This window comes from Mesoplodon densirostris, chromosome 2, assembly GCF_025265405.1.
Source record: "Mesoplodon densirostris isolate mMesDen1 chromosome 2, mMesDen1 primary haplotype, whole genome shotgun sequence".
In the NCBI taxonomy this organism is placed as follows: Eukaryota; Metazoa; Chordata; class Mammalia; order Artiodactyla; family Ziphiidae; genus Mesoplodon; species Mesoplodon densirostris.
In genome coordinates, this window is record NC_082662.1 from 26,893,676 (window position 1) to 26,909,299 (window position 15,624).

A 15,624-nucleotide genomic window follows, 5' to 3' on the forward strand; every position below is an offset into this window, starting at 1 on the left:
GCGAGTCGGCCCTCACTCAGGGGCAGCAGGAAACAATAGAGGCCGCGCGCGCAGAGCGAGCGCCCGCAGCCTCCCCGCCCCTCTCGCAAAGCTCAACCCGATCCCCCCCGGCTTGCCTGCCCGCCATGGCCGACAAGGAAGGTGAGGGTGCCGGGGCGGCCCCAGGAGAGCGGGGGTGCCGGGCTTGCGTAGCGGCCTCGACACGGCCTAACAGTGAGGACAGCCCGGACTCTGCTGAGTGCCGTCCCCGCCATCGCGGGCGTGAGGAGAAATCGCCCCGCGGGGAGGGCTAACGGCGCGCCAGCTCCTCGGGAGCGGAGGCCCGGCGCAGCGGCTGGAGGGTGGCGGTGGGGGCCCCGGCGGGTGTTTGGTCCCTCCCCGCGTTCCCTGTCGGTCTACCTGTCTCTCTCCGGGTCCTCTCTGCAGCGCTCGTTACCCGCAGGGGTCGGTGTTCGGGCCTCCTCGCGGGTTCTGTTCTGCCGACGTCGTCGCCCGAACGGCTAACGGCGTCTGGCCAGGATGACCCCAGCAGTTAGGCCCCGTGAAGCTGGAGAGCGGTGTTGGTGCCTGCGCCTCGGGGAGATTTAGACAAACCTCCATTTCAGAATCGGGATTCTGGAGCCGTGCCGGTAGCTTTGGAAGTGTTTACTCGGTTTCCATTTGTGGTCGCTAACTTAAATTTGTTTTTAATGTTTTAGCAGCCTTTGATGACGCAGTAGAAGAACGTGTGATCAATGAAGAATACAAAATATGGAAAAAGAACACTCCTTTTCTTTACGATTTGGTGATGACCCATGCTCTGGAGTGGCCCAGCCTAACTGCACAGTGGCTTCCTGATGTAACCAGGTGATAGGAATCTTTTGAACGTTATTTTGTTGTGTTCTCGGTGTAGATTTCTCGCATTGATTTTCCCTGTTTTTCTTTTCTCCAGTCACCCGTAGCGGACACGTGATCAGAACCTAGTGGTGACATTTTTTTTCTAGGCCAAAAAAGGCAAAATGTAAAACTACTTTGCAGTTTACCTGATAAGAGAAAACATGTTGTCTTCATTATCTGATTCTGAATTGAATAGCCATATTATAAGTATAGTTGACCAAACAGTAATGTAAAATTTGTCAGCTTTCAAAAAGTATTATGATGAGTCCAGTTCTTTCAACAAAAGAAATTTGAATCTTACAGTCATTGGTAGTATCTGGTTAATGCAAAGATGAATGTGACATGGTACCTGCCATTCAGAACAACATTTAGAAATTCTATATGTGTACTAAGTAAGTAAATTCCTTCAAAACTCAGGTCTTTAGAAGTCAAGATATTTGCGAATTGTGGTTATTTGGCTAGGTTTCAGCTCAACAAGTTTTATATAAATGTTATTAATAACTTAAGAATGAGCCTGCTACCTTCACATTGGCATTTTTTTTTAAAAATGGCGACATCTGTCCTAAGTATGTTAATAAGTACTTAGAAATTTAGAGCTGGAAGCTGGTTTATCATGACCAGGAGTTCCCATATTCAGCTGATCATCAGAATTACTTGAGTTCAGGATAAGTGGAGTCATTTCTGTCAGGAGTTCTCAGCTCAAACCACTTAGGAACTTGCGGCAGGATACTTGAGAATAGTTGAATGGTGATTCCAGATTTACTGTAGACATGTGCTAAATGATATTGGACCAGAGGATCCCAAATATTGGCCACTCCATACCTACTAAGTCATTCTAGAAAAGCTTTGCATATAATGTGATTAGCTATGTTTGGAAAGCAGTGAATAAGACTAAATAACCCAAAGCTGAAATCTGTGCTGTAGTCTTAGTAGCTTTCTACTTTATGAATCTAGGTAAATAAATCTTTCTGCAGTATTACATATTGGTCCAAATATCCTTCCCTTTTTTTTTTTTTTTTTTTGGTATTCTGCTCGAATAACAATGTCATTTACTTATTTATTTTTTTAAAATGAGGGGTCCTTTAAGCAACTATCTCTAACGTCTACTGTTTACTGTGTGTTTGTGTTCTTTTTTATTCATATTTTGCACAAAAACAAAAAACATAACAATCGTAGTTCTGTAATATTCTTCTTCCCTCCCTTGCTCTGATTCTTTAACTTTCTAAATGCAGGTATCCCCAACTTTATGTTGACAGCCTTCTTATCTTTCCTCTGTTTTTTCCCATGTAAGATGTAGACACCTATTAACTCTGTGCAGAGGAATTTCTGTTGATTTATCTCCAGACCCAACTTCTGAGCACTACCTGAATTTTCAGCCGTCTTATCTGGAGTATTTTATTGGCCTCCCCAACATGACATATTTCAAACTGAGTATATTTTTTCCATGGAGGTCCCAACCCAACTTTTTCTATTGTTCCCATTTCTCCTTTTCATAGTTGACTTTGGTTTGACATTTCTTAGGTTTTTCCCCCTTTATCCACTTGACAGTCCATTTATAAGCCCTGATCAATTCTTGTGTAGCATCTTTCCCATCTAGACCATGGGTTCTAGAACTTTAACAGGCATCATAATCAGCTGGAGGGATTGTAAAACAGATTTTTTTTTTTTTCAATTGACCGCAGCTTGCAGCTTGCGGGATCTTAGTTCCCGGACCAGGGATTGAACCCGGGCCATGGCAGTGAAAGCGCTGAGTCCTAACCACTGGACAACCAAGGAATTCCTTGCAGAACAGATTGTTGAGCACCACAAACCATCCCCCGCCCCCCCTCCAAGTTTCAGATTGAGTAGGTCTATAGTGGATCTCAGAATTTGCATGCTGAAGTTCCCAGGCGATGTTGATGCTATTGTTCCTGATACCACGCTTGAAGAACCTCTGCTTTACACTGTTAAATTAATCCTTCTGAGGTAACTCAAATGATGCTGTGTCCCTTATAAATTTTCCATGGTTCTTTGTTCCTTACAGTAAAGAGTCCAGAATGCCTTAAACTGGCATTCAGTACCCTAGAGTCTGATTTTAATCTGCTTTCTAGCCTTCTCTCTCACTTTGTTTTCCCATATTTCAAAGTCAGATTTGGACTTCAGTTCTAGTTCTATTAGTTGGTAGTTGTGATCTTAGGCAAGTTGCTTAATTTTCCCAAACCGTCTTTAAATTAGAATAGTACTTCAGAGTGTCGTTATGGTGTTTAAATGATATGAGGTATGTGAAATGCTTAACGTGGTGTCTGGCACTTTGTAATCTTCCCCTTTGCTTACTTCTCTTAGAATACTATCTTCCAAAGCCCTTGTTCCCCTCCTCTAGATTATCTCTCATTTTGAGACCTGCTCAGGTAACACTTCTTCTAAGAACGTGACCTTTATTCCAGAAGTAATCTTTTGTATCTAAATTTCCATGTTCTTGGGTTCTTTTCATGAATTATATGTTGATTTGTGTTTAAAATGTTTGTGTATATGACTGTTTAATTGTCCCTGGTTTTTTGAGGATATGAATCACATCTTAATCATCTTTGTGCTTCAGTAGTATTTGAACAGTTAGTTTACCTGATGTTACTTCCTTTCCCTTTTAATGACGTTAACCTAATAAAGTAACCTAAAGTGGTAGTATACCCACCAATTGGTTTCTTTCCCTCCAACTCCTTGTAAAGGGTGAGTAGCTAATTCGTATTTTATCCCATCAGACTTTTTCCTCAAAGTAATTGTAAATATTTGGCTAATTTAAGAAATAATTATTAAATTAAATGCTCTGTGGTCCTTATACTCAGCTCTATGGAAGATACGTGAAAAGTAGGAACTATGGCTCTTAATGACTTCTTCCTCTCAAAACCTGGTTGTAATAGTGCCTTGTGCATACATGTATGTCACTGACTTTGTAGTCTTTCTTAGTGTACTGATTTGAATACTGACCATATATTGCTATTACAGACCAGAAGGGAAAGATTTCAGTATTCATCGACTTGTCCTGGGGACACACACGTCAGATGAACAAAACCACCTTGTGATAGCCAGTGTGCAGCTCCCTAACGATGATGCTCAGTTTGATGCTTCACACTACGACAGTGAAAAAGGAGGTAAGAATCTTAAAGGTGAAGGAAGGGATGATGTATGGGTTATATTTTTCATATCTCTAAATTATCATAGAGAGTGTGTACAGTTTGATAAAGTAGTCTCTCAAGTTAGGAACAAGATAAGCTTTGGAAAGCCTGATTTTGCAGTATAGATATTAGATGTCAGAAGACATATTTAACACATACTTGGTTCTGTACCTTTTCTATAAACTTTATTCAACTAAATTTGGTGGTGGGGAAATTTCTAGAATTGAAAGAAGCAAAAATCCACCATATATTACTGCTGTGCATGCTTGCATTCTCAACATGGGAGATACTGCCCCTGCGGGAGTGAAAATTGGTTCTCAGAGGGGTGTGTGTATGAAAACAGTCTTATTCTTTGAACTGTTTAAAGCACAGATATACATAGCATGCATAAACAAATACACAGGAATTTCTTCAAGGTATCAGAAAAAATGTCCTACAAGGTTCCTTACAGGGGCAATAATGAAAAAAAAAGGTTGAAAAACACTGGCTTAAATTACACTTTCTGGGTTTAAGTGGTAGAAATGACTTAACCATGGCATTTGCTATATAGTATATAAAAATTAAATGAGTGTTTAATTATATCCTATTTTTAGGAGATATCCTAAGGGCTTAACTGTTCATGAAATACTTTTTCCCTTTCAGAAGAGATAGAAATGAGTGGGTTTCCTTTATTGTTGTCCTTGAACTCAAATTATTACTGGGAGGTAGAAGATAGGCTCTCAGTATTGAGATTTGTGCCAAAAATGAATGTTTAATGTTTTTTATCTTAGATTTCTCCTGATTAGCAGAATCCATTCTTTTATCTAAGATATTTTGGGTTCCGGTTACTTACAAGGATTGTAATGTGCAGTTACTCTTTTGATCATTCCATATTTAGCTTAGGGTAATATCAAATGCAAAATAAGTTCTTAGGATAAAGGTCAGCAAACATGATTTTGTGTCACTGACCCAAGTGTGTGAACTATAGGATATGGTTACTACAGAGTTATTCTCTAGGTAGGCATCAGTGATTGAGGGGATAAAACACTGAACTTAAGAATCAAGACTGGGACTTTCCTGGCAGTCCAGTGGTTAAGCCTTCGCCTTCCAATGCACGGGGTGCGAGTTTGATCTCTGGTCAGGGAGCTAAGATCCCACATGCCTTGCGGCCAAAAAAACAAAACATAAAACAAACAATATTGTAACAAATTCAATAAAGACTTTAAAAGTGGTCCACATCAAAAAAAAAAAGAATCAGAAGATGGGCTTGAGACCCTGTTGGGCTGCTCACTAGCTGTGTGGTTTGAGGATAAATCATTTAGCCTCTCTGAGCCTGTTTCCTTTTTATTAAATAAATTGTCTTTAAATAGGACTTTTGGTTATTTAGACATAAAGCAAATATTCTGATTGGTAATATAATAAATCATCTTTAATAAAGCCGGGAATTCCCTGGTGGTCCAGTGGTTAGGACTCCGTGCTCTCACTGTGGGGGCCCTGGTTGGATCCCTGGTCAGGGAACTACAATTCGGCAAGCCACAGTGCAGCCAAAAAAAAAAAAAACTTGAAGCAAATATAAAAAACTGAACCCCCCCTCCCCCTGTAAATCTATCCCTTATGGATCGCTGTTAAATTGATAGTTTTCTGAATGGTTTATCCCATTTATTGGATCACTCATTCAACAAATACATTAAGTACTTACTGTATGCCAGGCAATTTTTCTTGGTACTGGCAATACAGCATAAAATATACTTTCCTGGCCTGGTGTATCTTGGACATCTTTCTGTGTGAGCATATGGAGATGTGCCTCCTTTTTGATGGCTGTATACTATACTATAATTAACCATCCCTCAATTAACATTTAAGTGGTTTCCAATCTTTTGGCTTCAAAAACAGTTCTTGTACATGTATCTTGCATAGTTTTGCTGTAGAATGATTAACTAAGTGTAATGCTAATCAAATGGCAAGAACATTTTCAATTATAATTGGTACTGCTAAGTTGCCCTCCAAAGAAAGATTCACAATTTCACCAATAGCAGATGTATTGATGTCTGTTTCTGCATGCCTTTGCCAACATTGAATGTAATACTACACTCTTATTTTACTTTGCTTTTTTTTTTTTCCTTTAATGGCTGCACCACGCTGCTTGCAGGATCTTAGTTCCCTGACCAGGGATCAAACCCGTGTCCTCAGCAGTGAAAGCACAGAGTCCTAACCACTGGACTGCCAGGGAATTCCCTACTTTGCTTTTTAAGTTATTCGTGATGTTGGGCCTATTTTAAAATATTTGTCTTTTGTCTGTCTCTCTTGAGCTGCTTATTTATGTTTTTTGCTCATTTTTTCTTTTGAGTTATCTCTATATATAAGGTAAGTTATCCCTAACTAATAGGTTATAGGTAATTTTTTCCCTCTTTATTTTATAATTTTGAGTCCTATTTTGTTTAGAAGCTGTGAATTTTAAATTATCCAGCTTTCCTCTTGTGTCCTTCAGATTTTGTCATTCATTGAAAGGCCTTCATTCCAAGATTTTAAAATAGTTAGCTGTTGTTTTCTGGTACTTTTATGTTTTGACCATTAAAACTTTAATCTTTCTTGTATTTGTTTTGGTTTTAGGGATGAAATAGGAATCCAAGCTTTTTTCTAAGTGGTTAGCAATTTTTTTTTAATGCCATTTGCTGACTAATCCATTTTCTTCACTTTGTTTTTGTTGTTTTAAGTAGAGTTGATTTACAATATTGTGTTAGTTTCAGGTGTTCAGCATAGTGATTCATTGGGTTTGGGGGGGGGTTCGGGTTTTTTTATATTCCATTATAGGTTACTACAAGATATTGAGAATACAATAAATCCTTGTTGCTTATCTATTTTATGTATAGTAGTTTGTATCTGTTAATCCCATACTCCTAGTTTATCCCCCATCCCCTCCCCTTTGGTAACCATCAGTTTGTTTTCTATGTCTGTGAGTCTGTTTCTGTTTTGTATATAGATTCATTTGTATTCTTCTTTAGATTCCTCATATAAGTCTTCCCTGGTTTTTGAAATGGCATCTTTTAACATACACTTCAGTCTTTTTCTGGTAACTGAGTTTTTTGAGTGGCATCAAACCAATTTACTTTTATGTTCTGATGATACCTTTATCCCCCTTACTAATACTTAATAATAGAGGAACTATGAAAAATACCAGTAATATGAATGATATATTTGTATGACTGTATTTCGCCCTATTTAGTCCTCACAAGGATTGTTTTGTAACTTGCCCTAAGGTTACATAGCATATCAGCTCCCATTCCTTCCTTTTCTCTTCCTTTTAACTCTCCTTCGTCCTTCAAATCACCCTCGGATGACTGAACAAGCTTGGTGCTTGAAAGCGGGGCAGGTGCTCTCCATGTGATCTCAACAGTGGTGGAAGTAGATACATACTAATGTCTCTTAAAGCTTCTTGGGTCGTTGTTAGATAGCTTCCTAGTCCCTCCTTGCTCTCAGATGAAATGTCCTGGACTCTTAGATTGAACTATTGTAATTGATTACCATCTACTTGACCCCATTTGGTTTGAGGTACTTGGTGGCAGACAGCTTCAAAAGATCATTAAACTTTCAAAGAGAAAGAACTAAAAACTGGCTTAGGCTTGTTTTGACATTAAAAAGAATGTGTGTTTATATTAGATTCAGCCAGGCTATGGTCACATTTTAAGCCTGAAAATAGATTAGGTTTAAAAGTTTACTTCAGACTCCGTTACCAGGATCTTCAAATATCAATAGATTTATTTTTAGCAACTTATTTGGGGAATGGGTTGGGGGGGGCATTTGTTTTTAAGTAATCTTTAGTCTTTTGCCTCAATATATAATAAACTATTACTAAATCATGATGAAATAATGGAATATTTGACTTAAGAGGTTACAACTTATTCTTCTTAGTTTCAAAATGTTTATGGACTCAAAAAAATGGCATGGTGGTAGAAATTAGAATGCCGGTTATCTAGTTTGTCAGGCAGCATTGGTTGGGAGGGACACAGTGGTGCCTTGCGGGAGGATGAGAGAGGGCTGGAGATGTTCCATATTTTTATCTGTGTGGTAGTTCCCCTGATATATGCCTATGTAAAAATTCATCAGGCTAGACACTGTTACTATATTGTTATGTCTCAGTCTTTTTAAATAGTATTTTATATGGAGAGAAGCAAACAAAATAGCAATATAGTTAGACCTTGATAGTCATTCAATTTATTGTACATTGCTACCTCAGTCTTTCTTTCCTACATCAGATTTGGCCTTTTGCATATCACCTTCAACTTGGGGAATCTCTGTTTGTTAAATAGATAAATCCTCATCTTCATAAATCTCAACTGTGAATCCTCTAAGCTGATTTCTTATTACTGTACTTCAGCTACAGTTGGGGGGGGGCCTCTGATTAGTAGTATATAGCTGATACTGAAATAACCCACATTATATGATAATTACCCCTTGCTCTGTGGGCTCTATGCCAGCTATTGCTCTTTCCTTGTTGGTATCTCTTTTCTGGCAATTATTCTTTTCTGTCATAGTCATCTATAATTGTGTGCTTATCTTATCTCCCTGTGTTTGGACTAAAAGTTTTTTGAGATCACATATCCTAATCATGCCTTCTTTTTTTACAATGTAGATGCTTGTGGTCTAGAATTCTAGGGGAAAAATTGTTCAATGTGTTTGGTTTTTTTTTTCTCTTTTAGAGTCTATTTTGAACTGTTTCTAGTTTTTTAGCTTGTTTAAACCACTGCTTTTCAACTTATAAAGTTATTTTGAGGTTGAAAGTTATCTGCTAATTATATTACCCAACTATGTCTCTGCTTTTTGAAAAGATTTTTGTCCTTCAGAGTGTCATTTTCATCTACAAGTTACTCGTCATAACTTTGTTTTATGGGTAAGGTATTTGAGGTTCAGAGAAATTGAAGGCCTTCACCAAAATCACCAAGATAGTAAGTGGCAGAGTCAGTTATGCCATGGCCTGACTCTTACTCAGGTACCTTATCATGCTGCCTTCTGTAATTCTTGGCTACTTATTAACTACCTTTGTTTAAATATTGCTTTGTCAAGATTTACATAATCACAAATTATATTGTGATACATTTTATAATGGTACTTGGGAGAATTCTGTAAGTGCATACAGTAGTCAAATATGAATAAAAAATGTTTTTGTCTAGTCCTTGCCTACCTGGTTTATTTCAACCAAGGACTCTGGTTGGCAAGTGTAAGTGGGAGGTCAGGAAAGTGGAACCAGCTGTTGTGGCTCTGTTTTTCTTCACTGGTGTGAGGAAAGATGTGACGGTATTTCAGAAAGATCATCCCAAACCAGAGTTTCAAATAAATAGTAAAAGGGACTCTTTATTACCTAGCACACTGTGTACTTTATATTCATTAAAACAGTAACTTAGATTTTATTTATTGAGCACATTGTTTTTGATAGTTTAAGTGAGGCTTGAAAGCCACTTAGTGAGAATTTTTGAAGTGGAGTCAATAGTGTTCCTTACTTTTAGATAGTAATGTAATACTTATTAGGTATATTATTACCTAAATCATTGTAGGTGTAGCTGAAAGAGTACCAGGCTAGGGATCAGAAAAATAGGGATTCAGTTTAGGTTCTGCCATAGTCAAGTCACCATAAACAAATTAATGTAGGTCCTCTGAGCTTCTCCTTTCTTGTGTAAAATTTTTATTTTTAAAATTTTTTTATTTTTGATTTTTGGCTGCGTTAGGTCTTTGTTGCTGTGCGTGGGCTTTCTCTAGTTGCGGCGAGCGGGGGCTACTCTTCGTTGCAGAGCGCAGGCTTTTCACTGCAGTGGCTTCTCTTGTTGCGGAGCATGGGCTCTAGGCTCGCGGGCTCTAGAGCGCAGGCTCAGTAGTTGTGGCGCACAGGCTTAGTTGCTCCGCGGCATGTGGGATCTTCCCGGCCCAGGGCTCGAACCCGTGTCCCCTGCATTGGCAGGCGGATTCTTAACCACTGTGCCACCAGGGAAGCCCTCGTGTAAAATTTTTGGAGATAATAACTCTTCCCTACGCTGTAGGGTTATGATAAGAATCAAATGAAATAAGGAATGTGAATGCACTTTATACTGCTAACAAATGTTTAGATCGCTTCTAGTATTACACCAGTTCATTGATTAAAAGCCTTGCCTGTGTCATACTTTGAGTGACATAGAGTAGCTCTTGCTTTGTCCTCATTTGCAATTAATTTATCGTATTTACAGAATTTGGAGGTTTTGGCTCAGTTAGTGGAAAAATTGAAATAGAAATCAAGATCAACCATGAAGGAGAAGTAAACAGGGCACGGTATATGCCCCAGAACCCTTGCATCATTGCCACAAAGACTCCATCCAGTGATGTTCTTGTTTTTGACTATACGAAACATCCTTCTAAACCAGGTACTTGCCCTCTTCGATTCAAATACAAATGATGAGTCACTGTGGGGCTACATTGCTTCTCTCAATTTTAATTGCCTGTTATTCTTTGTATAACTTAACATCTTGTATTTATATTGATATGTGTGGGTACTCTTCCTTCATCCTTCTTCCCTACGTGGGAAAAAAAGTGCTTTTTTACATAGGATAGAATGTGCAGCTCTTAAGCATTGTCTATTTGGTCATAATGGGTCTGTATGTCTCATAAAAAGTAAGAGCTTTAGACCTCTTGATAAAAATTCCATTATACTTAGTAGATCCAAAGAGGAAGTGGACTGGATAGTCTTGATGTGTCTGTTACTTTGTAGACCCTTCTGGAGAGTGCAACCCAGACTTGCGTCTCCGTGGACATCAGAAGGAAGGCTACGGGCTTTCTTGGAACCCAAATCTCAGTGGGCACTTACTTAGTGCTTCAGATGACCATGTGCGTATCCTTTCCATTTTGAAGCAAATCTGTGCTAGTTATATGAGTTTTTTTCCTCTGGGGTGTGTCGGGAAGTGAGACCCTTTTATTTAATAGTAAATTTTTCATTTAAGACTATCTGCCTATGGGACATCAGTGCTGTTCCAAAGGAAGGAAAAGTTGTGGATGCGAAGACCATCTTTACAGGGCATACAGCAGTAGTAGAAGACGTCTCCTGGCATCTGCTCCATGAGTCTCTGTTTGGGTCAGTTGCTGATGATCAGAAACTTATGATGTGAGTAGAATCCATTTTTTTCTCAATATATTGTCTAAGTTTTATATTTAGTTACCCATTTCAAGCTTTTTTCCTGTTTTTTTCTTGTACTAAAGCTGGGATACTCGTTCAAACAATACTTCCAAACCAAGCCACTCGGTTGATGCTCACACTGCTGAAGTAAACTGCCTTTCTTTCAATCCTTATAGTGAGTTCATTCTTGCCACAGGATCAGCTGACAAGGTCAGTGTGATTTATTCTACAAGAAAACATAGGGTGGATTTCTCTGGCTTCTTTTGTTGTTAATATTTATTTATTTGGCTGTGTTGGGTCTTAGTTGTGGCATGCAGAATCTTTCGTTGTGGTGCGTGGGCTTCTCTCTAGTTGTGGCGTGCGGGTTTTCTCTTCTCTAGTTGTGGTGCATGGCTCTCTAGTTGAGGCGTGCGAGCTCAGTAGTGCTGCGCGCGCCTACTTGCCCTGCGGCCTGTGGGATCTTAGTTCCCCGACTGGGGAATCAAACCCGTGTCCCCTGCATTGGAAGGCGGATTCTTTACCACTGGACCACCAGGGAAGTCCCTCTCTGACTTCTTTTGAATGCACAGAGATCTTTTAGTTATGGATTTTCTTTTTCTCAGTAAAAAAATTTTATTGATTGTACTTGCTTTCCTTTTTGTATGTAGACTGTTGCCTTGTGGGATCTGAGAAATCTGAAACTTAAGTTGCATTCCTTTGAATCACATAAGGATGAAATATTCCAGGTGAGAGAAACTAATGCTCCTTCCCCCCACCCACCCCACCCCAAAGGAAACCTGAGTGTGGGAGTGGGCACACTTGTGCCTTATGCCATTGCTATAAGTAATAAAAATCATCTTTATGCCTATGCTGATCTCTGTATGAATTGGGATTGTTTTCCCTCCATTATTTCTATACTTAAGCTGATCATTTGTCACCTACACTCTTGAGGTATTAAACTTAGTGCCTGATTATTTTATCAGCCTTGTTCCTGACGCTTGTCTCTTCCCTTATTTCCACTCCTTTATCCTTTATAATTTGCTGTATCTGTTAATTTCATAGTTCATTCGTAAAGTACTGACCATGTTTTCTGCCTCATCCGTTTAATTAAGCTCCATATGCAAAGCCCTCTGACTCAGTTCAAGAAATAATTGTTATATTATGTTGGAAGTTTAATGCAAGGGCACTGTGAGGAGTACATTATAGTCTTTGCAGTCAGTCCTATGTGTAATACTGAATTCATTATAAGTACTTGGGTAAATAATTACTTTGTGTGTGATCTGTACTTTAGTTCTTAGGTCAGCACTGTATGACATTTGGCTAGAAGCTGGAATTAGACTATAAGAATAAATGAGATCTTCAAAAATATGAAATAGAACAAAAGCTGATATTCTGGGTCTAGTAATGGGTTAAATTGTTAAATATAATGTTAGATTTTTTTCCCCTCAATTTTCTAATTGATGGCTTTTTTCTTATGTATAGGTTCAGTGGTCACCTCACAATGAGACTATTTTGGCTTCCAGTGGTACTGATCGCAGGCTGAATGTCTGGGATTTAAGGTAAGTCTTGTTAATTATTACTCTTTGTGGAGTTATTTTCTTACACTTTCCAGAATTACTCAAGGTAAATCTGTTTTAACTTTATTTATTTTTGGCTGCATTGAGTCTTCATTGCTGCACACGGGCTTTCTCTAGTTGTGGCGAGTGGGGGCTACTCTTCGTTGTGGTGCGCGGGCTTCTCATTGCGGTGGCTTCTCTTGTTGCGGAGCACGGGCTCTAGGCATGCGGGCTTCAGTAGTTGTGGCACATGCACTCAGTAGTTGTGGCTCGCAGGCTTAGTTGCTCCGTGGCATGTGGGATCTTCCTAGACCAGGGATTGAACCTGTGTCCCCTGCATTGGCAGGCGGATTCTTAACCACTGCGCCACCAGGGAAGTCTCTGTTTTAACTTCTAAAAATCTTTTTGTGCTAGTAAAATTGGAGAGGAACAGTCCCCAGAAGATGCAGAAGATGGGCCACCAGAGTTGTTGGTATGTTACAGATATTGAGCAGAACAGAAATAGTTTGTGATTTATTGTCCTCTGTCTGCTTTTCATCTCTGTTTTCCTTCCTCTTTCAGTTTATTCATGGTGGTCACACTGCCAAGATATCTGATTTCTCCTGGAATCCCAATGAACCTTGGGTGATTTGTTCTGTATCAGAAGACAATATCATGCAAGTTTGGCAAATGGTAAGTGTTTCTTTATTTGGGCGAGTTTAGATAAATGAGACCTAGTATCACTTCATATTTATATACTTCATCAGTACAACTGGCAACTCTGTTCAGTTTACTCCCGAGTGTGACTTGCCTGCACATTATCATTTTCAGCTGCCTACCCTTTAACTTTATCAAGTTGTCTCACTGGTATCTCGAACTCAACTAAACAAAACTGATCTTTTCTTTTCTCCTTCCTTTCCTTACTCCCCTTACCTCCTGACTTTTTGTTTTCTATATGGCTTCAATGTCTCCCCAGCTCACTAGATTTGAAAACTCAGGTCTTCCTCTAGGTGCGGTCTATTCACCTCTAGGTGCGGTCTATTCACCTCTAGGTGCGGTTCACTTATCAGATTTTATATTGTTGATCTCTACAATGTTGATCTCTATAGTGTTTCTCCTGTCTTTACTCATCTTACAAACAGATAAAACCAACTTTCCTGTTTCTATTCCACACCTAGTTTTTTGGTCAGGTTCTCATTACTACTTGCTGGGCTATTGCAGTAACCTCCTAATTGTTGGCTTGCCTCCTGTTTTTCCCTCTTTGCTAGCAGTCGAATCTTTAGGAATGATCATTCCCTTGAAATTACTTATGAACATGCCTAGCACAGTTCCTACTGTAATGTCACAGCATCAAAAAGTACCATTTCTTCCTGAAACTTACCTAGATGTCAAAAACATTCCCTGCCTTTATACCCCAATTGAAGGTGGTCACCCTTCTTTGAATTCTCAGAGCACTTGAAATTTAATAAAAGCAACTGTAATGTCTGATATATAGCAGTACAAGAAACAGTTGCTTTCTGGAGATGAATGGTGGTGATAGCTGCACACAGTGTGAATGGACTTAATGCCACTGAACTGTACAGTTAAAAATGGTTATGATGGTAAATTTTGTTATGTGTCTTTTACCACAATTTACAAAACAACTGCATGACTTTTAAGTGACAGTAGCCTAATGAATGAAAATAATTCAAAAGAAACTTTTGGTGTCTCAGAGTAGATCTAGAGCCAGGAAGAAGCTCCAGAGGTGAGTTTTTGGCTCAACATGAGGAAAAAAATTTTTGATATTCAGAACTTTCTTATGGAATAGCCCTATTAATCAAAAATAAAGAAATCAAATGGGAGCATTTGTGGCCTATGAGATTAACGCATTATATACTGCATTGATACTTTGGAATATTATGTATCAGAATGAAATATACTTAGTTTTATAAGCTATTCATGATATGCTAATAAGTAGGGGAAAAGCAAATTATAGAACAGCATGATAGAATCCCTCTTATTAAAATTTGGATATCTAGTCTTATGTTTAATTATATGTAACTATTTAATAGAAGGCTATTTGCCAAAATGTGGTTGGTATGTTTAGAGAATTCTTGTTTTCTTCTTTATACCTTTCTGGATTATAATTTTTTATAATAAGGATTTGCTTCATGTATTAACAGAAAATCCACTTTATCCTTTTCCTTGTAACACACCCACACAAAATTAATATAAAAAATTAGAGTTCTAATAAGAAAGTGAAATGGGCTGCCTCAGATAGCCTGTCAATGAAAGGTATTTTAGTGGTTGTCATGGGAATGTTGTAGGAGATTAAGCTATATCACCTTCAAGGCCATCACCTCCAGTCCAGGTTGTTACTTTACTCTGTTTTTTGGGGGGGTGTTTGTTTTGGGTTTTTTAAAGAATTACTGTGATAGAATAAGTAGTAAGCATTTGGTCTTCGTCCAGGTTCCTGGCACAGAGTTCCTAAAACCCTTGGGATTTCCTGAGTGGTAGGAGTCTCTATTGCTATTTATAAGTAGCTGCTTTTGGCCACACCTGAGTTTAGGCTAAGGAGGTAACTTAAGGGGGCCCCTATAAAAACTCTTGGGAAAGCTCCATAAAAAGCTTTTGATTTCATGAGCTTCTGGGTTGGTGAATATATCAGTGCCACCAGAAAGGGTATGGAAGCTCTGTGCTCCATCCCCACCTTGCCCTGTGCATCTCTTCCATTTGGCCATTCCTGAGTTATATTCTTTATAATAAACCAGTAAAGCACTTTCCTGAGTTGTGTGAATCATTCCAGCAAATCATCAAACCTGGTGTAGGGGGAGGGACTGTGAGAAACTTTATAGCCAAGTTGGGCAGGAGTACTCGGGTAGCCTGGGCACTCAGGGCTTGACACTGGCCTCTGCTGAAGTGAGGGTAGTCTTGTGGGGTTGAGCCCTTGGTCACAGTGCTACCTCCAGGTGGTCAGCATCAGGATTGAACTGAG

At 39.0% G+C, this 15,624-nt stretch overlaps 1 protein-coding gene across 1 annotated transcript in view; it reads left to right on the forward strand.

The window, feature by feature from the left end:
* The window catches only part of RBBP4 (RB binding protein 4, chromatin remodeling factor), a 17,536-nt gene continuing 1,912 nt past the window's right edge, over positions 1 to 15,624 (forward strand). The window contains exons 1-11 of the mRNA XM_060089406.1: positions 1 to 141; positions 699 to 846; positions 3,856 to 4,001; positions 10,217 to 10,390; positions 10,735 to 10,850; positions 10,964 to 11,124; positions 11,220 to 11,346; positions 11,784 to 11,861; positions 12,598 to 12,674; positions 13,086 to 13,143; positions 13,233 to 13,343. Coding sequence (XP_059945389.1) covers positions 126 to 141; positions 699 to 846; positions 3,856 to 4,001; positions 10,217 to 10,390; positions 10,735 to 10,850; positions 10,964 to 11,124; positions 11,220 to 11,346; positions 11,784 to 11,861; positions 12,598 to 12,674; positions 13,086 to 13,143; positions 13,233 to 13,343 — 1,212 coding nt within the window. The 5' untranslated portion in view covers positions 1 to 125. The remainder of the gene's footprint in view (positions 142 to 698; positions 847 to 3,855; positions 4,002 to 10,216; positions 10,391 to 10,734; positions 10,851 to 10,963; positions 11,125 to 11,219; positions 11,347 to 11,783; positions 11,862 to 12,597; positions 12,675 to 13,085; positions 13,144 to 13,232; positions 13,344 to 15,624) is intronic.